This window comes from Scomber scombrus, chromosome 9 (assembly GCF_963691925.1).
Source record: "Scomber scombrus chromosome 9, fScoSco1.1, whole genome shotgun sequence".
NCBI lineage: Eukaryota > Metazoa > Chordata > Actinopteri > Scombriformes > Scombridae > Scomber > Scomber scombrus.
In genome coordinates, this window is record NC_084978.1 from 8051578 (window position 1) to 8074938 (window position 23361).

Below are 23361 nucleotides of genomic sequence, written 5' to 3' on the forward strand. Positions count from 1 at the left end.
TGTTTTGCAATTTATCGACTTACAATAAATTGCAATGGTTTTTAAGGTTTTGTAGGGGGAGGGGTGTTACCTCATCTCCTTATACAAACCAGAGACATATAAGCAAAGCTACATCAGGGTAGGTGGGATACTATAACAACATTGTACACATTGTTATACTATTCCACCCACCTTAATGAGGATCCTTTCGGTGTGGCGATCCCGTATCCTTTGGAGTCCAGGTTGCCTCCCACCTTCATGGTGTCACAGGGCTTTCGCTGCTCGATGTACTCGTTCATGGTGGACTCGAGCAGGTAGGCGTACTTCCCCTTGGACTTGCGGACCCTCAGAACCCCCTCGGCTGTAGTTTTCACAAACACGGAGGGCTCCGCACTGCGCATATATGTCCACATTTTGTCAAACAGGGCGATTTTTGAGCGCTGTGTTGCGGAAAAAAAGACAATAGACAAAAACAACCTGTTGTTAGTAAATTCTCTCATAAAAGCTTAGAAACATTATATGTGAAGGAATGAATTTACCATTCTAATAAACGGTATATTCCTTGGTAGGTTTTTTTCAGTTTTGATTTTTTCATCACTGACTTCAATAATACTTTTCAAGATGTTTAAGCTCCAAAACTCAATTTTCAGCCCATATTCTATAATTGGGACAAAACCTCACCCTCTACGGAAATTCAAGACTCTTTCTCCTTAAAGGAAGATTAACTTTCTGCATGGTACACTCAGCAAATGAAATATGATGGATTTCAGCGACAAAGGATAAAACCCCCTCCTACTCAAACGAAAAACGCAAATATACCAATATCAATTCATTATTAAGGTATTTTCCATGGTGTTATATTACTTTTTAAATTCATGCGTCCTTTGGGGCTCAATCCAAATTAAAATGTTGGCCGATGTATCTTGACATTGACTTGAGAAGAAGAAAATACATTCTATTGATGCTGCAAATATGAATACACATAACCTTCTTTAAAAATGCTTATTAGAAAGCTGCTGAAAGGAAAGAGACTATCTCTTACCCTAAAGAACTCTTTAGTGGAGCCAGAGTCCAGAGTCCCATAGGCTATCTCAGTCTGTTTAGCGAGGTCTTCTGCACTTTCAATGGGAGAAACCATCCTCTCCACAGTCAGGAAAGCAGCCAGGTTAGCCGTGTAGGAGGAGATGATGATTAAAGTGAAGAACCACCAAACACCACCAACAATACGCCCAGACAGAGATCTATTAGATAAAAAAAAGAAAATAAATAATCATTTGTAAGAAAGAAATCATTCAATATCAACAAAATGTTCTGGCCGACACTTTTCTTATACATCTTGAAGCAAATGAAATATTATTTCATACTACATGATAATGTATTTCAAGAAAGCCTGTTATTAGTCTTTTTCACAGACCAAAAAGCTTTATATAATGTCACCAACAAATTAAGCTTGCTTTTAGTCCTTGATAATAGCCTAAATGTCGTGATAGTAAATCTTCTGTGTAGAGTTTTAATAACATGCCTCTGTGATATAAGCGGCAGACCATGACCACACCAAAATGAATAAATGTTTAAAAGAAATACGAGCTTGTGTCTGTTAGAAAAACAATGTAACATTGTAATACATAACAATGTCTCCTGATCTGGAGTCCTCCTGACACTCCTCACATCATTGTGATGAGACATAGAGGACAGTTCAGGTCACATGTTGATTCATATCTGTGGAACACATGACTCTAACCTCACTAGCATGACTGCTCTGCTCTTGCAAGTTATTAAATCTTCAATGTACATCCGTATATAAAAGTAGTCCCTATCAATCATTACTAACCCACTAGTGTTTGGCAGTGTATGTATCTCCAAAGACCCTACCCTCTGCCTGTATTTTCTTATTATTTTGCTGTGCTTAGGATATTTTTGAGCATCAACCTTTGGGCAGTGAGTGTGTTGCCCCCAGCCAATAACAGCAAGCAGGGTTTGAGGTGTGGACTCTATAAAAACATAGTGATCAGGTTACATCACTGTCTGCATTGCTCTCCTCTGCTCTCTGTCTGTGTTATGCATGTATAAAGTTATCTGTGTCTTTTTGACCAAGGGCAAGGCTAAGCTACACATACACACACAGAGCAGAGAGGTCACAACAGACAACAGCCTGCAGGCTGCATTCACACAAAATCTGGCAATGTGGCACCTCCCCACAGGGTTGCGTGGGCATGTTTATTTGTGCTTCAGAATGTAACCAATTAGAACAAAAAATGTTATTTAACTGATTCACTGTTTTGTTCTTGCTAGCCTTTTATTGAGTCACTCTCTAGCTTGCTCAACCACCGCTGCTCTCTCACTCTCGCTCTGGTCCCGTTGAACTGGGGAAGAGAACTTTAAGTGTTGTGTTTACACCAACCAACAAGTCCTGCCTAGTATGCCTTCAAGGAGAACAATTTAGTCACTTTCGAAATAAATGCAGACATTACAATAACAGGACCTGGAGGATTTGTATGAACCAGACAAAGAGTTCAGCCATTCTAGCGTCTCTGTTAAGCTGCATTAAATGATAACAGCTAACTCTAGCTTAGTAACAGGCTCACAATGACAATGCTAACATGCTGATGTTTAGTAGGGATAATGTTTACCATTTTTACCATCTTGGGTTTGTATGTTAGCATTACATTGTTTGCTAATTTGCACAAAACAAAAACTGCACCTAAGCTGAGAAAGTAATTACTTTTTGCATGTTTTGCCGATTTGTCAAGTAGATGCTGAGCTATTTCTCAGGAGTGAAAACTTTCACTGTTGGCACTATACAGCTGGTGGCATTATACAGGATAAGTCAGAAGATATTAAAATTCATTCATATTTATCATCTAGACATGGATATCAAATTGCAATCCATACAACTTCTGTACAAACATTTCACTAAGATCCAAACAATTCAACCTCATGGTGGTGCTGGAGGAAAGATCGGGGAATCACCATCATCGGTAGGATTTATCCATTAGCTATCATCAATGTTTTTAATAATGCAAAACAATTATAACACTAAATAGCTGTTGATATTTCAATCTGGAACAAAGTGGTGGAACAATCAACTAACAACTCTCCACAGAGCTAGGTTAAAATAATTTAAAAAAAAATTGTGTTGGATGGAGGAAGATTGGAGAGAAAATTGTTCTATTGGTTTATTGAGCAATTTTCTTAGATATATCGAATCTTTTTTTTTTCATGTGCAATGGCAGTTTTAAGGACATCCCTCACACAGAACAGACAAAAAATTAAAGTATGATAATGCTACTATTAACAGCAAGCATTAATTTAAAAGTAGAACTGTGGTTGATGTCATTATAGTTTTAATCCTCTATTGAACTGAAGTGCTGGAAAAGTGGTGATTTGTACCTGTTAGTAGTAATGAGACAAAAAACCCAGCAAAACTTTTCTCTGGACCAAAGTGTTAGACAGATTGCTGCCTAACCAAGCCATACTCCTAACATAACTAAAAGTTCACTTTGACGACTAAAGGTGGATAAAATGGTTGCATATCAGCTTTCATTTCTTTTTAAAAAAATCTATTTTTAAGGAATTATTTTGAAATGAAGTACATTTACATTTGAAGTTATAAATGCATTAATTCAATATTTATTCTTGGTTAATTAAACCAAAGGCAACATGGCAGTCTGCTTTTCTTACCTAGGTGAGATGTCACAGCCTTGTCGCATAAAGGCACCGAGGGAGAACCACAGACTGTTGAATATGCCAAACTCGTTAGTCGACTCATTGGTCTGGATCTGCCCGTCTTCATACTCTTCAGTGTGCCACTCGTATGGGCTGAAGCGGCTGACGAGGAACAGCACCACACTGACACCGATGTAGGCAAAAACAATACACATCCAGATCTCGTAAGCCAGTGGATCCAGGAATGAGAAGACACCCGGTTTGGACTTCTGAGGCTTCTTAATCATGATAGAGATTCCCAGAGACATGAAGGGCTTGGAGAAGTCGATCACCTCCTCTCGTACCAAAGTGATGGTCAGAGGAGCCACTGCAATGTCTGCTTTCTATCAAACCAAAAGACAAAAGTTCTAAGATTTAAAAAGGTACTTATCAGATGGGATTACATTTTAGGTCATAACTTCCAAAATACTACAAATTAATTATGAAAAACGAGAATTGTCTTGAGGTTTGCAACACAATATCAGCTTAAGTAACCTTTTGTTAACTCACCCCGTACACTAACTCTCCAACCATCCCGTTCCAGATTTTGGTCTCAGCATCTCTGGCTCCATATTTACCATCCCCCACTATTTTCAGTTGGTATTTGAAGCCACAGTGCTTTGCTATCTCCGCAGCCAGATCTACACAGTAACCCTCATAACGGTCATTGTCTACAAAAAGGTCAGCGTTCTTTTTCAGCATTACATATGGAGCTTCCTGAAGGACAGAGACGAAAAACAGAAAACACTGTTCAGCACAAGAGGTTTGAATTACAATGTAAAAAAGCAATTTCAAAGACAAGGGCTTCGCACAAGAATGACAGTTGATTAGGATTACAAGAGGGCACTGGTCTTGCAACAAAGCACATCCTTGTGGCAACAAATTAGCAGTATAGTGTTATTTTAGTTGTCAATCTGAATGTGAAATTCAAAGCACTACACAAAGCTGGAATTACAATTAAAGTAGGTTATACTTAATTTTACAGTAATATATTAAAGCTTTAAAAAAGTAATTTTTGTAAATATTTACCAAGATGGTGGTGACAATGACTGTTTTGTTTTCCATTCCTGTTGTGTCATTTGCAAAGACATCCGATTTAGTGACGGCCATTTTGTCAACTTCGTTCCAGTATCCGATCTGACGGGAAAAATACATAATGCACGTCATTAAAACAGAACACGCTGTGTGCTTTAAACGTCATATTCAAACCATACACAAATATATACAGTATGTATGTATGTATGTGTGTATACATTGTTGAACATCCAGAAACTTACCTTTACAGGACCATTAGTCTTTAATTCCATTATGTTCACTGAATAGTTGACTCTCTTGCCATGCTGATCAAACTGGATGTTTCCTGTCAGGCCTTCAACTCGTACCTTAAAGACACAAAATCAAAGTGTTACAATAAAGTATCTTCAAACTGCTTTTCATAGCATATTAGAGTGCAGTGTTACATGAAAACATCGTTATGACACTGTGTGTGTTAATAGTGTCTTGTCTAATTAGTCTTACTGTATTCTGGTTGAAACAGGTAGCTGGATGAGAATTAATATGTAAAAAGATAAGCGGAAGAGTAAGTAAGAGCTTACAGAAAATGAAAATGGGTTTTTTTCTGGTGGTTTAAAGTAAAACTAAGGTTTATTACAAAGTTGGCAAAAATGCTAAATAATAATACATGTTGTAAACAAGCCAACAGTTCACCCAGAGCAGATATCACTTGCAAAAGCAAAAGTGAGGGCTATGATGTAGACATCCATCAACTTTGACCTGCTGTAGCAACATTGTGGGTACCTTCACTTTTGCAGGTATTCATTTTTCTGCTTGCCTTTGTTTTCTCTTTCAAATAAGGCCTGGCTACCTGACCTGCATAACCTGAGGGTTTGATAATGCCCTGTCTCCTAGTATAAATGCTCAGTTTTTTGATCTGCCTGACCTTTTTAGCAGTGTTGCAGCATTCTGATATCTCAACAATCTACAAAAATGACAAAGTTTTAATAAACTATTATTTTCCTCCAGCGACTCCCAACTGTTATGCAGTCACTAAAAATATTTTCTAACAGCAATCAACCAACTAACAGGTCAATGCACTAAGCTTTCTCCTTGTATATGTATCCCTGCTATTCTGACTTGTCCATGGGAGCCTGGGAAGAGTCTCTGAACTTTTCATATTGGCCATGAAGCAGAGTGTAGATGTGCATCCGTAGATTAAAAATTCATTCAGAGTAAGATTTAGGTTATTATATTTTCTCTTTTGTCATCACTGAACAATTCATGGTAATGAATGGCTTTTCCAGAATTAATGAGAGAGGCTATAATGCCATTACTCAGAAGTAAGGAGGTCTGGACGTGCATATGCTGAATGCACGGCCCCCATTCAGCGCACTGAATAGCTCTTAATGTGCTATTAATTAACCAAGAAGTGCCTAGCTAGTCAGTTTTGTGAGTGCGTTTTCCAAGTTTACGGGTAAGGACCCTCCAACAATGGTCCGACCACATTCCACATATGATTTAGCAGCACTGAAGGCCTTATTTAGTACAGCAGCGTCTTGGTCTATGCCTTGTCTGTTAAGTTTCTATCTCTTGGACATGGCAGGCTCCTTTTCAGGGTCTGTGCTCACAGGGGTGATTTAAGGCATGTTATTGTCAGTTGTATTACCCCTGACTCTCCCCCAATATTAATCTACATTCTGCCGTGCTCCATGATGACTTGGGGAATGAAGTGTTCAGAGTTTCTGTTATTTAGTTTTTGACTCCTATGAGGTTAGGCCATGGTTACACCCAGTTTCATGTTCATGTTAACTGTGCTGGGTTGGGCCCCCTATTGCTTCGCTGAAGTGGCTTGGATAATAAAGTAGTAAGAGGGCTGCAGCAACTAACCTATAATGGGTCACACTCAATTAGTCAGTCTGATGACATTTCGCAAGGCGAATATTCATCAGGATCCACCCACTGTGCCCATAGAGATCAGAGCCTGTGTGAGATAGAACAAAGGTTGCGATATTGTAACCCCTGGTTCTATAAGGACAGGTGCAGCCCTCTACCTTTGGACCCTGCTCCTACGCTATCCACTGAAGAGGTTTCCGGATGAGAGCAAGGCAGCGAAACACTGCCTCATATACTGTGTGAGACACATGCATAGTAGTTAAGTCCAGAGTGGCTCTGCTTCTCACAAGGCTTGACATATGCTACTGCCTTCAGAGAAACCTGTCTTAAAAAGGTATGGGCCAAAAGACTACTGTGCATAATCTTTGGCAACCAAACTAACCTCCTTAGGACCATGGCCAAATCTACTTGCCATGATCAATTCAGGGTTGATCGATTGTGATGAACAGAAATTGTTGGTTGGATGGATGAGTCAGAGTGACAGAGATAGAGATAAAAGGAAAACATTACAGTATGTGGATGCTGTCAGTCAGTTGCTTGCTCTTATAAAATCCAAATTGATGACCCAACCACTTGGTGCAACATCACAGGGAAGTCAAATGTGTTTTGTATATCTGAGGGGTATTGATGCATACTTTTAGTGGAGCTTTTTTACTGAGATACTGAGCGTGGTATACATTATGTATTCTCATATAAAGCTATAAATGTTTTCTGAATATGAATTAATAAAGTCCAGAGGTTCTATATTTGTTCTTGGCTAAACAGGCAGAATATTTCTGACTCAAGTTTGTATTCCAACTTCAGAACATCAGCTATACCATGGAAAACTTCAAAGCAAGAAAAGAAAAAGAAAAAAAAAAACACCACTTTGGCTTCACTTTGGCTGCCAAGCTTTATTTCTCAGCAGGAGTGAAACTAATCTTGCCTTGCATCAAAGCTCAGATGACAGTCTGCGGGTAGCCCTCTGTTTCTTTTCTGAAGAATAGTGTTCAGTATATCTGTGTGTGTGCACATGCGTGGTAAACATGTCTTTAATCAATCTCTGTGAAGTCCTTTCTGCCTTTGTGGGTGTTGGTGCATTTCCTAAGGGAGATCTGCTGTTACCACAGCAACGAGTGTTCACCAACAAAAGATGTGTATGAAATATGTGTGTGTGTGTGTATTACCTGTTTGAGTGCTCGCTCAATCTCCACTCCCTGAGACCAGGGAACAGCAGGGTTGGCCAGGCAGTCACCATTGTTACCTCTCCTAGTGAAGTCAATGCGCTGTTTATGCAAGTAGCGGAAGGCCTCCGTCATCACCTGCACTGCATCGTAGGTCAACGCTGATGTGTACTAAAGCAGAGCAATGGGAAAAGATGTTAGGCATAGGAGGTGACAATCCCTCAATAAAACAACAGCCCTCATGCAAAAGTTAACCTTCAACCAAAAATACAGTGAACCAGGTCTATATTCTACATTTAAAGGACAGGGCTGAATATATTATAAATGTTTCTTACTAACATTTGCTAAACAATGTCCATCTTTTATACATCCCATTAAGATTCATGTCTTAAGCAGGAATTAATGGGTTTGGGGCTGAGAACTGTAGACAAAGTAGCCTACAGACTTCACAAAGTATTCTGAGATGGACTAAAGCATAGTTTTGGCCCTTTTGAATTAGTTGACAATAACAATAACATAGAATAGAGAATATTGCAAGCCTTATCTATAACCTTAAAGATGCAACTTTACATGGTGGCATGTTCAAATAGCAGAAACAGAGATAAATATTTGATCTAAAACTCTGAGACATCATAAAAAGTGAAGTGACTAAAGTGAAGAGAGTACAGCATGTCTGTGTTTGCCAGCCTGGCTAGTCAAAGATTACTTCAAATCAAAGGACATCAGAGAAATTACAGACGCAAAACATGTAATACTGGTGAGACAGAACACTCCAGGACAGTTTTATTTCCTTCCAAATGTTCTTTTTTCACTTCCTATGTGCCTAAGAGACTTCATTTGGGCAAAACAGCGGGTTTGTAATTAGCAGAAATGAGTTTCTTTGCTCCACTGCAGATAACTTGGTGACTTGTCTCAACAGTATTCGTGTATCTTAATACTGTGTACGATGGTTTGAGGCATACCGTTATGAAATTGTCAAGTCTGAAGTCAAAGCAGGGACCCCAAGCACAATCTAAACATCCACTTTTTAGAGCTAGAACAATAGTTGACACAGGAAACAAAAAAATAGACTGACATTGCCTCTTGATGTTTAAACTCTTAATCTTAAATTTACCCAATCACCATTACATCATTAGTCTCTTTGAAAATAAAGTTTCCTATTCTACACCCACACACACCACACCCACTGCTCATTTCCTCACTGTCATTTCTGCATCTTGTCATAATTATAGTGCGTATCATATAATAGATGCCTGGTGCTGGTTCTCTTTTTTAGTCATCTTGTGTTTATGTTCTGTGTTGCACTAAAGTTTATACTGTGTAGTAAATGTCAGAGTGATTTTACACCCTGACTTAAACCCCTGGCAGCAGACTGGCTGGGTGGCAATAAAAGAAACTTGAACTTTGACAATTTTGCAGACAAAAGGTGGGAGAATATTTTTGGCCATGGCTGATTAACAGTGTCAGGATTTAGAGACAAAGAGTGGGTGATGACTTGAGATAACTTTTGCTTTGCTTTGGGACTGCATAAATACATTGGAACTGAATTGGGTAAACTTCAGTTTTGACAGAGAGCTTATCGTATATTAGTAACATCAAAGGGGTAGTGCATGCAGTAAATACAATTATCTCTCAATTCAGTAGCCAAAGATCCTACTTTATTTACATTTAAAACATATACAATTATATAATTCTAGCAAAGAAGCCTAGACGGGAAACCCAGGAGACTCAACTCAAGGGAAAATGTAGGTTTGTGTAACAGTGCAGTGTAAGAAAATGTCCTGAGAGATGTGCTTAGTAATGCTTATGATGTGTACAAGTGAGTGACACAGATAGAAACAGCAGAATTTACTTCAAAGTTACAAACACATGAGAATTATTGCGGTACCTTTAAGTGCTTACAAGGATGTTTTCAAGCAACAATCACATCCTGCAAATTTATAAGCTTATGTTTGTATGAGTATCTGCAGATGCATGCAGGCATGTGTGCATGCTTAAACTCACCCTTATTTTGCTGTCAGCACCAGGATACTCCTTCTCTTCAAGAGCCTCCCATCTCTGGTCAAACTTGGACACCAAAGGATCATCAAAATCAACAATCTGAAAGCCAGAAACGTTGGCACCACCATACTGGATTTTGGACAGGTCTCCATCAATGAAACCCTGAAAACACAGAAATGGAAACCCAATTGATGTCTCTATGGTTGCTGTATAACAGTAAAGGGACTGAAGAAACATAGAAAGTGATAATAAATCACTCAATAAATGTAGAAGCATGTTGCACTTACCAGATTGGCTATGATGTAGTGGTATCCTTTAACATGTCTTCCAATTGTGATGACCTGCAAGGTTATAAGACAGACATATACAAAAGAGATGTGTAAGACATTTTCCACTAGAATAAATCAATAATTATAACAACATACTTTAATACAAGCCTATTAAAAGTTTGACTTTGCTAACACAGTTTTAATAGCTGGCAATTATTTCAAAGGTAGCAATTTTTGTCACTATTATTTTTGGCAATCTAAGAGGACAAATTACTTGTTAGACCAAGACTGTGACAGATTGAGATAAAACAATCATAAATATAATTGTAATGATATCCAAACTATACAAATGTACCATTACATTTAGACATTATAATTTGCTACTATCAACCCTAACATGGCTGACAGTCCTGGCCATTATCACTGAATAAAAAAAATAATAATACAGTGGTCTTTAGTCACAAATACTGCTAGACAGAGATATTCTATTCCAAAGCGTTATCGGTAAAGCGACAGGGGAAAAAAATAAATATCTCAGCAATGGACCATTTCAGTGCATCACATAAATGACACACCTGAAACTAATCCCACTGTTGACTGGCACTAGCGTTTTTCAGGAAGCAGATTTGACTAATAACGTCTTCTATCTCTGACATAAATGTCTTTGACATGAAGCAAGAAACTTCTACCCAGACGGAAGCTGTTTTTCCCTGATAAACAGGCGCTGAGGCTGCAGACATTGATTTCATTCAGCACTCTGTTAAACATGCATGCTTTAAATGCTAATCGATAACACTCTCTCATGGGTAAACGATGTAAAAATAACCTGTTTATGTGCATCTGTTTTTCCTTTAATTGCAGTTTTGTTTACAGCCTAAATGAACAATTAGTATAATTGTTATTGTGCCTTTCTACATCTGCTGGACTGCCCGGTCCATGTGACATTGCTCTTTTTCCAAGTGCTACATCAGATGCATATATTTTGTCTGAATATCACTGTTGTCCTGCTGGAACAATTAAAGGACAATGGTTAATATATTCTGCATTCGCTTAAAATTATTATTACGGCTGATCATTTCCAACTGCTATTTACACTTGCCATTGCATTCTCACATAATGAGATACTATTTATTTTTCCTTCATCTTGGATGTTTTAAAATTAGAGCGCGCTAATTTAGTTTTAATAGGATAAAATTAAGCTTTACTTTCTATACAGTTTATACCCTGTAGTTAGTTAGCATTAGCATTTGTCTGATGGCTTGACTGGGTGTGTGCAACGTGAGGAGGATCCTGATTTAACCACATTTTAAAGAACCTGAAATCACAACCAGAAAAGGAAAACAAATTATTTAATTATAAAGAAAATGTGTTTGCTAAAATCAGTGTTCTAAGACAACACTACATTATTAAAAAAGGGAGAAAAAGGTCTTATCAAAAATGTAATTAAAATACAGCATGTATCTAACACAGTTTTACTGGCATTGCATACAAAATGTGTATGAGACAATGAATATTGTTGCTTCTGTGATTGTTTTCCTCTGGACCAGCATACCAGACTGATGATAAAAGTCTACACTGTACCTGCTCCATGATGTCCTTCACTTTGTCCTGTTCACAGTCCAGGATCACCCTCCTCTCCTTCTTGTTCTCCAGGTCCTGAAACAGCGAGCGGTAGGCCTCATCTTTCCTCTCATCTTTCAAGTTCCCCACATTGATGGCTGTCACCTGCCACTTCCTCTCTGCTGCTGTGTCCAGAACAACCTGCAGCGTCGTCAGGCCTGAAACAAGAATTGAAGTGGGATTAAAACTGAATTCATACTTTGATTTGTTTGCTGTTGTTTAGAGGTATCTGTTGAAATCCTACTTAAAAACACTAGACCAGCCTTTCAGTAATGTCTTGGGTGTTTTGGGTATAAACCCTATTCATTGATTCATTATTGGAAATACCACACACACATTTTGGAGGCAGCCACAAATGAGGTTAATCATAGCAAAAAAAGCAACATCACAACAGGAGGGACAAGCAAAAAAATGTGAAAATAAATGAATAAGTGGCAGACAAAACGCATTCAACAACATGGATGAACGTAGTTCTTTTATTGCAGAATCACTGCAATGCATTCACCGATTGCTTATTCAAAGCTTGTGGAGGTTTTACAGCGACTCAGGGCCTTATATAAAGAGCTCATCTGGATGAGTCACAGGTATTCTGGCACGAACTTGACCAACATGTGGGAGGGAAGTGTGTCTAACAATACACTTGACTCTATCAACACAAAGCCGTTTTTATGGCTGCTTTATGAGAGTTTTTTTGAGCAACTTTCTGAAGCATTCCCTAGTCAAGGTCCCACTCGTTCTGGAGCTTTCAATCATATTGTAAAGTTTAAATGTCTACAGTTCCATGAAAACTACGAAAATGTTTTGCAAATGAAGACTTTGCAAAACTGCAGAGCTGCATAACAAACTAATCACCGGTAAGTGGTCCTCGTGTGGAGATTCTTTTGTCAATTGCCATTTCCAAATTCAAGAATGCCATGTAATAGTCAAAGTTGTTGCTAATTCCCATTCCCCCAATCCCTCACTGGCTTCCCAACAATGGAAACTCCTAAGTGTTTGCACAAAGTACTCAATCACACCTGAAACAACGAACTCTGCTCCTCGTGATATTGGTTGTGGGATAATAAAACAGCCTTTACATCAATACGGTATCTTCCTCTGGATTCACTTGGTTTGGCTTTGTTCTTTGTCTAAAAATGATACAGTGAGGAACAGGCACCGCTGCTGTGTCTGAGTTATTTAATTACATGTTTCACCTGTCTATTGCTCTGTAGTGTAATGAGTTAAAGACAAAAACTGACCACACTTTCCATTTTAACTTATATTCCTATCATCTTCTCTCTATCTTGTTTCACAGCTGAGTCTCTGCTGATATTGATCCCTGGTCTGCAGAGGGCAGCTAGAAAGGCGTTTGATAAAAGGGTTGAGTGTTTCATTCCGCCTTGCTACAGCGAGGTGAATTACAGATGTAATCAATTTCATGCGACACAGCAGAGGTTTTATGATGGTGTGGAGGAAAGTGGAGGAAAATGGAGGCTTGCAGTTTTATCTGAGTGAACTATACATCATAATTACAGTAAGGTCATTATGGTCTGGTTAAATTTGACTGTTTCATCAATGCTTATTAAAAGAGATAATTATAATTCATCAGGATTTACAGTGAGGATAGTGCAAGGACAAAAGCAAAATATTCAAGCAAATGTTGATTCTATATTAATGGTTAAGGTTAAATTATAAATGTAGGTGATTATTGTCTTTGAAATATATATATGAGGTGGGGCTGTCCTTGTATTATGTATAGTAAACATATAATATACTCAGTTAGGCCTACAGTGTTATTGTAAAATGTTTAATATACTAGGTGATAAGGGTTTTTAATTTAGTCTCTCATATTTTAATAGTATTTACAATATTTCAAATAATCAAAGGCTCTGGTGTAGCAGTCTTATCTAAATGAATAATCATCATCATAATTGGAAGGCTACACATTTCAGTTCTTTTATGCTATGGGTTCTTCTACTCATAAGAAACAAACATGTATTCCAAAGTTGAGAAAAATAGTGCCTACACACGTTCGGTAACAAGAATACTGTACTCTATATTGACCAAATTAAACACTATATAAAATACATCTACTTTGATAGCTGTTAATTGTACAATATACCTATACCAGTGCAGTTATAATTATAAAAATGAAATTTAAAAAATCCATTACATTGTGCATTTTTTTTTAACCCACTACTTAAACTGTGGTCAAGAAAAAAGTTTGTTTCAGCTTCATAGTTGGTGGTTGTTCATTTAAATTGTTGACTAGGATTATATTTGAGATCTAATTATACAATTCTGATGAACTCATAAACTCAGTTTTCCAAGTCAAGCCACAAAGGATTGTCACATCTACAGCTGTGCTTTGAGCTAAGCGCTAATGCTAAATGTGCGCATGCCATCGTGCTTACAATTAAATTGCTAACATGCTAATGTTTAGTATGTATAGTGTAACTGTTCACCATCTTAGCTTTTAGCGTATCAGCATTGTAGAGTTTTCCATTCAGCACTGAACACAATGCAGCTGAAGTTGTTGGGAATGTCATTAGTTTTGCAGGTACTTTTTCATAAATTATTGTAGTAATTAAAAAAAGAAAAATGACCTGCTGATGATGCTAGAAGAAAAGTCAGGGGGTCATTGAAATCATTACAACTGATCTTGAGGGAATAATGAATGTTTGTGCCTAATTTAATGGCAGTTCATTCAATAATTCTTAAGCTATTTCACTCAGAATTACAAATGTCAACTTCTTGGTGGTGCAGCATAACAAAGTTATTACGACAGATTGTCTGGGAACCACAGATGTCTGTACAACATTTTATGCCAATAGATCTGGTGTGTGTGTATATTTAACACACACTGACATTTTTTGCCTTGCTGTTGGTGCAAAAATGAAAATTCATGGGATCACTATTGTCATTTTTATTGCCATATCCAGAGTCCCGTAGCATTGGTACTGGTTGCATATCCAGAAGCTGTAACTGTCCTTTCCAAAGTAATAATATCCACATAGTCTTAACTCTATAAACATATAAAGTTGACATTTCAGCTAAGTATATCACTGGACACATAATTCTAATAATTTTACATTAATATTCCAATTTGTTGCACATTCTCTACATGATCTCTCTATCCATATAATTACAATACAATATTTTCCAGGACTCAAGCAGAGACTTGGCGTCTATGGTTTCCTCTGCAGTTCACACTGTATGATGCATATTCCCCTTGGATAAAAATGCTTTATTATCTCTTCTCTTTAGAATGAAACATATGTTAGGTTTTGGCTCAAAGCCCACTCTATGCCATTTACCCAAACTGGCACAGAGCTACCACTGTGCTAGAAAGCAAAGATGATATGTGACCTTGCATTTACCCCTAAATTGCCCTGGATTTAAAAAGTCAACTGAGAATAACCAGCCAAAGTAGCATCTTTGTTATTCAGCCATTTGACATACAGTAACAAAGGAGTTTTCACAGCTGTGATATGGGAATCACAATAAACTTCCCCAGTTGGAGGATTTTTTTTTTCCTCTGGCTGTGATCGCATATGCAGCCTTGACTGTAAAAGCTTAACTTCATGCTCATTGATCAAAAACATCACAGCGAGTTTATGTATATGAATATATGAGCATATGCATAATATGATGCAAAAATATTCAAATGTGTCAAGAATAGGCTTATAAATAATGCATAAAGAAAAGCAACCCAATACCTACAAATGTAGTCTCATATTAACTATAATATCTTTGTTTCAAGCTATTGTTTCCTGAGTCATCTGCTGTGGTAAAGGTCCAACATCCTTTACCAAGGTATATCTGTCCACTTTCTGCATAATAATGACTGAAGCACCACTTACATCAATCGGTAAGTGGTTATTGTCTGTGTTTGAATTATAAGAGTGCAGAATTTTGTGATTGCCTATCGTCCATTATTATTCTTTAGGAATAAGGAAAGAGAGCTCATCTTCTAATGGTTGTCCATAACTTTTGCAATATTTTGAACTGAGTAAAATATTTCTAACAGGGCCCTAAACATGTTAAACAATCAAAATGTTAAATGATAAAAGACATAATTAAGAAAAGTGCAAGTTGTTTTTTTTAGGTGAATGGCATCATAATACAACCCTATTGCCAGCCATGAATATTGATATTGGACAGTTTGGTAAAGCTCAGGGGTATACTGTATTCAGAGAAAATGTTTTTTAATGTTTAACACAAATGTTATTATCAATTCCTTATTCCTATAATATATGTGCAATTACAAAATGGTGACAGATGAGAGAAAGACCTTCATCAAGTCTGTGATGAAGGCACGGCTAAAGTAAGGAATAGTTATGCTTGGTTAAACCTGCATTAACTCATTTCTGGAGGGCATATGAAACAAGCTGTGAACCAACCACAGACATATTATAACCTTATAAATTGATATGATGAACTTGATAGAAAACAGATGCCTATTTACACATCAAGCAGAAGGGAAAAAAGCATTTGTTTGAAGTTGTGTTTCTCTCCATCTGCTGCTGAATCTAAGCCTATTATATTTCTCAACCAGCAGTTTCAAAGATAGTTACTATCTTTGTCTGCCCACTGTTTGTTCTGGGCAGGTAGATTACAGTCGGATTTTAAAGATTGTCCACCAGTAACACCTGCATATTACATCTGGAAACAACACTGATCACTGGCACACTATTCTGCAATGGCATAGATAACAGTACATTGAACATAAAGTGCGAGACCAAGAATAGTCCAATATCAATTTGATTCCTAGGGACGCAGGATCACCGACCTAGGTTATGAAAAAAGAATACTTTTTTTCATTTCTTTTCTTTCACTTTTTGTGTTCCTTTACTTTTTGTTTCCCATTACGTCTAAACATTTGACTGTGAATACATCTGCATTCAGGAAACCAAAGGGATGCAAAAGCAAACACTTCAAGTGCCTATCCACCCACAGATATACATCCATTATCTAAACTGACTTACTAACAACAGCTGACAATGGTGGTGTTGGTTCAGCCATTAGTTTCAATGTGCTAATAGAATTCATCATAACCAGTGGCAACTCGATTGCTTCCTCTCCCTTGGCTCTCTCTTTGACTGAGAAACACCCACACACATCCTTGCATCATCTACCAACCTGCTCAGTCACTTACAATCTCTCTCTCTCTTTCTCTCTCTCTCTCTGCCTCTCTCCACATTTCGGTTGCCATGGGAATGAGTGGATCACACTGACCTAATTAGACAGCCATGCAATGATGAAATATGCACAACAGGCCCTTTAGTGCCATTGCAGACGTACAGTATAGGGATAGCAGGTCATGGCTAGCATTAGTGGGAAGATGATCTAAAAGAGACAGTTGAAATCTGCCCGCTGATTTTGGAAGGGGGCAGTAGTTAATTCAGGGAAGACATTGCAGTGAATGCTGGGAGAGCTGGTGGAAGGACATGATGGGGTCGTAGTATAGCATAAGAGACATAGAAGGAGATGTTGTAGATAGATGAACAGAAGACAGAGTATTTGCACGTGGGGAAAAAGGTGCAGAGGGATAGTTAAAACATTGAGAAATGGTAGAAAGTTAGAGTGGAAAAGCACGTAATTCCTCATGCACCACTGGCACTTAACTGTATTCAGCCTCAAGACTACTGTATAGACGGTAATAATCCGACTTCTCAGAGCAGATTCAATTCCTATTACTAAGCTAGTGTATTATATATTCAAATGTTCACCTAAGCCATTTTTGAGCTTTCATCAGGTATCATTCCAACACTCTTTAAGTGGGATCACAAAACTCCTCCTTTAAGTGTAAAAATAAAAAAAGAGTAATTTTTCTTCTATAGGAGAAAGACAGAAAATATATGATACTGTTATTTCACTGTAACTGGATACTGTTGAGGTCTTAATTCTATGCTTTCATTGCAGTAGCAGTATTAAAATAGAATGAACTCTATCTGTGGGAGAGATTTCCCTTTCCGTGCTGGATGGTCCCTCTGTGCTGCAGGAGGCTGCATTGTTCTCCAAGGGTGAAAGTCACAGAATCACAATTAGCAGATGACACTATGAAAAGAGTTACGTGACACAGCCAAATGAGATAGCACATGATCAGTAATTGTGTATTCCCTTTAAGTCTTGTTATTTTTGTTCTTATCATCTGTGCACTTTATTAGTGGTATTCACACATTGTCACGTGTTAAATGCTAGCTTGGTGTGAATAAAAAGCTCACATTTCCTGGGTTATATGAACTGTGTAGAGCTGTTCATACAATAATGAAAATATTCCTCAAAAAAGCACATCATGTTAATTCTAGACTTATATCTTTGCTGAACTGAACATAATCACCATGAAAGGAATCAAAGAAGATAGACAGAACAGATTTGAATATGAAGTAAGTCTGGATATTATTGCTGGAGGGTATATCATTTTCATCTTATGTTGTCTTTGCATAAGATCAGGCTCAGTCCATGATCTTATCCAGGATGGAAATGAAAGGTACACAGGCTCAGCATAATGGTACATTACTTTTGCCTATAATGCTTACAGAAAAAAATTATATATACCATTTAAAGTCAAGGGCATTATCATGTATGTATACAGACTTTAATTTACTTAAATGGGCAAAAAACTGATAATGAGTGCCAGCATTCCTGCAGCGACTTTTCAGCAACAAATACAAAGCATTTATTAATTAACTTGGGAAAGCTCTATATATCCAAAATATTTTTAGAGGTAGTTTTTTGTATCTGACATTGAGGTAGAGATTGTGACCAGCTATTGAAATCCAGATGTGTGTTTGTGTTTGTATGTGTGTGTGTGTGTGTGTGTGTGTGTGTGTGTGTGTGTGTGTGTGTGTGTGTCTTTGGTGTGAGGGTGTGTAGGAGAAACTGTCTCCTCCCACAAAACAGTGAGTACAAACCTTCCACAAATGCCATTCATGGCTTTATGGTAGATACTGTATGTATTTCGGAGTAAATAAAGTCAAGGCCCAATTGCAGGATTTGATAACCCCTCCCCTAATGTGCAAATGTGCAACAATTAACACATTGATGACTATTAAAAAGAAAAAAAAAACTATCCAAAATCTAACATTCAAACAGTTTGGCACAGTGGCATTCTTTTGGAAATTTAGCCTAAAATAGGGGATAACTGTAAGATATACTCTAATTTTGATACAGTGTCTCTTAATTCCACAGTTTGTAGCTCTTGTTTTGTTGTTGTTGTCATTGTTATAATCTCAACATTTGTCACAAGGTATATTAACTTTTTAAAATCTAATTTTAATTTGATATACTGCCAGATCCAAAAGCACGTTTCGGAGTTTGGGGTAGTTTATATTGCTGCTAAAACAAAATCATGTGCTTAAATTAAAATGGGAAATGATCAGAGGTAACCATTCACTCTTCAGTAAGAGTCTCTTTAGTGGCTGAAGGGCTCTAAGAAGCCTATGGTATGATTTATGCCTTACTCCAGCTATCTTTAAAAATGTCTTATTTAGCACAATTGCATAATTTTCAAGGACTAACCTTCTGCATAATTGCAGATTACATACGATGAAGGTCAATTTCTCTGCTGTCTACCACAGTAATGTATGCAGTTTTAGCTGTGAAGCCAGATGGATTTTTTCTAGTGCTTACTATGTTCATATCATGAGCATGTAATGCAAACAAATGACACTTCTATTTAGAACGAATGTGGAAGTCTACAGCTTCAGGGCAGCTCTGCTCTATGTCAGAGATGACTTTGACTGCCTCCCCTCCAGCTTTGTTGTTTGTGGGGAAAGAAACTTTTTAAACAGAAACTTTGTAGAGACTACACATTTTTATCAACTGGCAATCACTGACGTTAATTTAAAATGAAAATAATGTGATGTCATGAAAGAAAACTATCCACTCTATCTAGTTATGTAGCCTTTGATGAATGCAAATTCAACAGAAACACATCAAGGGGGACAACTAAACTTATAAAAGTCAGGTCTATCTTTTTATGATGTCATTTTAAGATAAGAAGATTGATGAAAGCTTTTGGTGAATCAGAGCTGATGAATCACAGCTGAGGAATGGAGCTGGAAACATGCTTTTAAAACCAACATAATGGCTTCCATGACGTCCACATCTTACCTCGATCGCTGTCATACAGGTAGGCAAACTTGTCCCACTTGTAGTACTCTATAAGGCTGAGGAGAGGCCCCTTGATATCAGGTCTCATCTGGATGATGAACTGCTGATTCCCGTCCAAAGGGAAGCTGGGCGTTATGAAGGAGACATGGAGCGTCCCACAAAATGACGTGATGGTATTGACAGATTTCTTGTCGTAGAATCCAAAAATGGCGTACACTCCTCTTGAAAACTGTGAACAGACTGAAACAGAGAAAAAAGGAACGTTATTTGTCACACATCCTTAAAGTCTCAACATCTTAAATAACATGTTTCACTTCCATGCCAGGAATGATTTTGAGAGATCAATTTTAGAAACAAACTCATCTCTCTGCCATAACTCATAACAGTGCCTCCAGGACCTTTATTGGAATCCTTTAGTGCACATTAGAGCTGCATACAACTGCTAAGGGATGTCTCTTTCAGTTTCTCTTTCAGCTGATTAATGGATAGCTTTTTCCATAAGCTCTGTCAGGGGAGTGCTTGTATTTGACAGTAAAAGGTCTACTGTACAACAGTCACTTTGTGAAACTTTTATGAGTGGCCCCATGACTTTTTGATACAGTGGGAATAAGCAATGTTGAAGGGCCCAATGAGTCGCACATAGGAGTCCAAAACTGTACATGAATTCTTCATATGGGATTTTCATCTGTGCTGCACCATGATATGCTGTAATGGTGCAGTCTGATGTTCAAATTCTGTTTTGGCAGGAAACCATTTCAGGCTTTTCCTGTGAGAATATTTGGCAAGACAGATATGCTACAGTACACTCCTTTTCCTACCACCTTTTACCAGTAAATGTATCCACTGTAGCTTATATAATATCCTTAACACATCTTCTTTTAACACCATTAAACTTGAATTATTGCCTTTGTTAGGATCATTTTACAGTATGCATACAGCATTTATGACAATTCTGTGTATTCACACCCAGGTTATATGTATAACCGCATCCTGTTGACTCTGCAAAATCACCTTTGATCAATAATTTATGACTCATGCACCAGCACATACATTATACTACTCTTCCTGGCATCTAACATTGATTATACACACACCAGAAAAGGGTACTGTGGGCTGAAGGTAAACATGAATACTGAAGAGCTCAGTAATCCTTAGCTTGCAGGCTGTTTCTCACTGGGGTCAGCAGATTGGCATGTTCCTTGTAAATGTGTATTGATCAAATGTAAGTTAATCAGCCTTATTGACTTGGACATATGTGTGCTCCAATATAATTAATCTAATGAGGCATTTCCTTCTCCACAGTATAACTGGGATAACTTGCTGACATCAGGAACTTAAGTCCATACATCAGATATCAAGTACTGTAAGTATCCTGCCACTTCTGAACTGGCAGTAGCAGCTATCTTTAATGAAATGTAAACACGCTATGCAGCATGAAGACCGGATGTTGTGATCTTAGCAACATGCAAATGAGTGAATATTATAAAAAAACATTCATTAAAGTTTCTTATTCAACCTTTATGTCAAGAATTACTGTTTTCTAAAGAGTTATTCAGTCCCTGCTTTAATGTTTCGCACATACACACAGTAAGTGCTCTGCACAGCCATTTTCTTGTACTGTCAAGCACTAAGCAGCTTCATTATTGACTTTGGGGCGAATAACAGTGGCTCATTAAAATGTCTCTTTGGTAAATTAATCAAGCAGCCTGCAGTCTTCTGTCGGTCTCCATTCTCGAACTTTGTCAAAACAGATTCACTTGGATCACCGTCAAATCAAACTATAACTAACTTCCCATGTCCCCAACTGAGTCGCAAAGTGAGGTTTTCTTTTTTGTTTGTTTAGAATGGTAAGTGACATTTGGAACAAATGCATGGGTGGACATGAAACTCCAATGAGCATTCAGTTTAGAAAATATTTGGTTCTTTGTTTAAAAGTCAAAGGTACAAGCCTGTGTTCATAAAAATGAGAGGAGAGATGTTAATTATTTATTAGGGTTTCTGTTTCAGTAAGAAACATCCATCACCAAGCTAACTAAAAAAAAGCAACAAATTGAAAATAAATGAAAAAATCCTCAGTTTAAATCAACTTCATTTGGTTTCTCAGTTGATTTTGAATGCATTTGGAAACCAAGGTGCCATATTTTGCTACCAATTGCAATGACTTTTGAATTAGTAAAGGCTCTAAAAGCCTCTGGTTTATTGTCCATAGTAACCGTGGTTAAGACACATTGGTATTGTCGTATTTAGAGCCATCTACCATGCCAAATTCACAGAAAAAGTATGATTTTTCAGAATCAAAGTTGAAATAATTCACAGGAACCATAACATAGACCTGTAGTACATTTATACAATGCAGAAGTCTCCTTTCTCTTTGTGTTGAGATGCAATAATTATATAATTAAAAGAAAAAGTGAAAAGTGGGTGCAAAAAATCCAGTGGCCTCACATGTCTGTAGTACCTTGGAGCACATGATAATCTGTACAGTGTTTTTACACAAAGTGTGTGTCTAAAGTTTTTTGGTAGTGGTAAATATGTATAAGGATAACAATATTTATGGAAAATACTCAAATTATTTAGTTTATTTACTGAGTATACATTTTGGTGGCTATTTTTATTATACTACCCCTGGTTAAAAAATGTCAATGTGTGTTTACTGCACATCAAAACAATATTTTATGAGGAAACTAAACTTTACATCCAATAATCAAAAGCCAGCTTCTCCATCCTTAAGGCTACGTCAACCGCCGCTGCCTTTTACCCCTCAGAGTTCAAAAACATGCATAGCTCATCAAGAATGGGCCAGCATAAGTCAGGGGATGGCCAACTTTCATCCACTGCCAGTATTCATGTGCTTCCAAAATCTTTACAGCTCCGTCGACTCAAGCAATTAAATGTTCATCACAGACACCAGGGACAAACCGTTAACGGCGGTCCGATCACTTCCATCAGTCTGTGGCACTGTTCCTAATCTTTTTAACAGATGACAGTGGCCAGTGATGTGACCGCAGAGAGATCAGACCTCAATAATCTAATTTCATTTTTTTCTAACTGGGAGTTAATAGACCCCAATATGACAGGAAAATCATTTTGCACAATTCAGTGAAGGCGAATTAAGCAACGTTACATGCAGATGTAAATCTGTAGGTCTGTAAGTGAGGTAGCACATATTAGATTAATCCCCATTCAAAATCATTTACTTGCTATTTTTTTAATGATCAATTCTTCACTTTAACCAACTAGGACAAGACAACTTTATATTTCTACTCCACTATATTTCAGAGAGTTTCATTTATATTTTTAAATTTCATGAATGAATTATGAGATGATTGGCCCCTGGGCATAGACAGATACAGTGCAAGCACAAGAGTATGATTAAATAAGTTTTTGAATGCAGAAATTTTGCTTGTAAGTGAGTATTTTTTTGTATTTCAGTATTGCTATTTTTACTTTTCTAAAGGATTTGACTGTGGCTTTCCCTGCTGATTACTGAGGGCTCGTTAGTTTTTTGTTTAGATCAATTTTCTCCCAAAAATTGCCATATTAACATAAACTTGATTTCTCCTCAATTCTCCGTCCCCGTGCTTACAAAGGTAATGCTTCCTGCTGCAAGAGGACAGTAAATGATATTATTTTGTAAT

The 23361-nt window shown here is 37.4% G+C and overlaps 1 protein-coding gene across 5 annotated transcripts in view; it reads right to left on the minus strand.

The window, feature by feature from the left end:
* gria2b (glutamate receptor, ionotropic, AMPA 2b) overlaps positions 1-23361 on the minus strand; it is a 49667-nt gene that overhangs the window by 4310 nt on the left and 21996 nt on the right. For all 5 annotated transcript variants that reach the window (XM_062425117.1, XM_062425116.1, XM_062425118.1 and 2 more), the window contains exons 3-13: positions 19724-19963; positions 11588-11784; positions 10025-10078; positions 9741-9899; positions 7740-7907; positions 4962-5066; positions 4714-4821; positions 4195-4401; positions 3661-4028; positions 1022-1220; positions 172-419 (exon numbers count right to left, since the gene is read on the minus strand). In XM_062425117.1, coding sequence (XP_062281101.1) covers positions 172-419; positions 1022-1220; positions 3661-4028; positions 4195-4401; positions 4714-4821; positions 4962-5066; positions 7740-7907; positions 9741-9899; positions 10025-10078; positions 11588-11784; positions 19724-19963 — 2053 coding nt within the window. The remainder of the gene's footprint in view (positions 1-171; positions 420-1021; positions 1221-3660; positions 4029-4194; positions 4402-4713; positions 4822-4961; positions 5067-7739; positions 7908-9740; positions 9900-10024; positions 10079-11587; positions 11785-19723; positions 19964-23361) is intronic.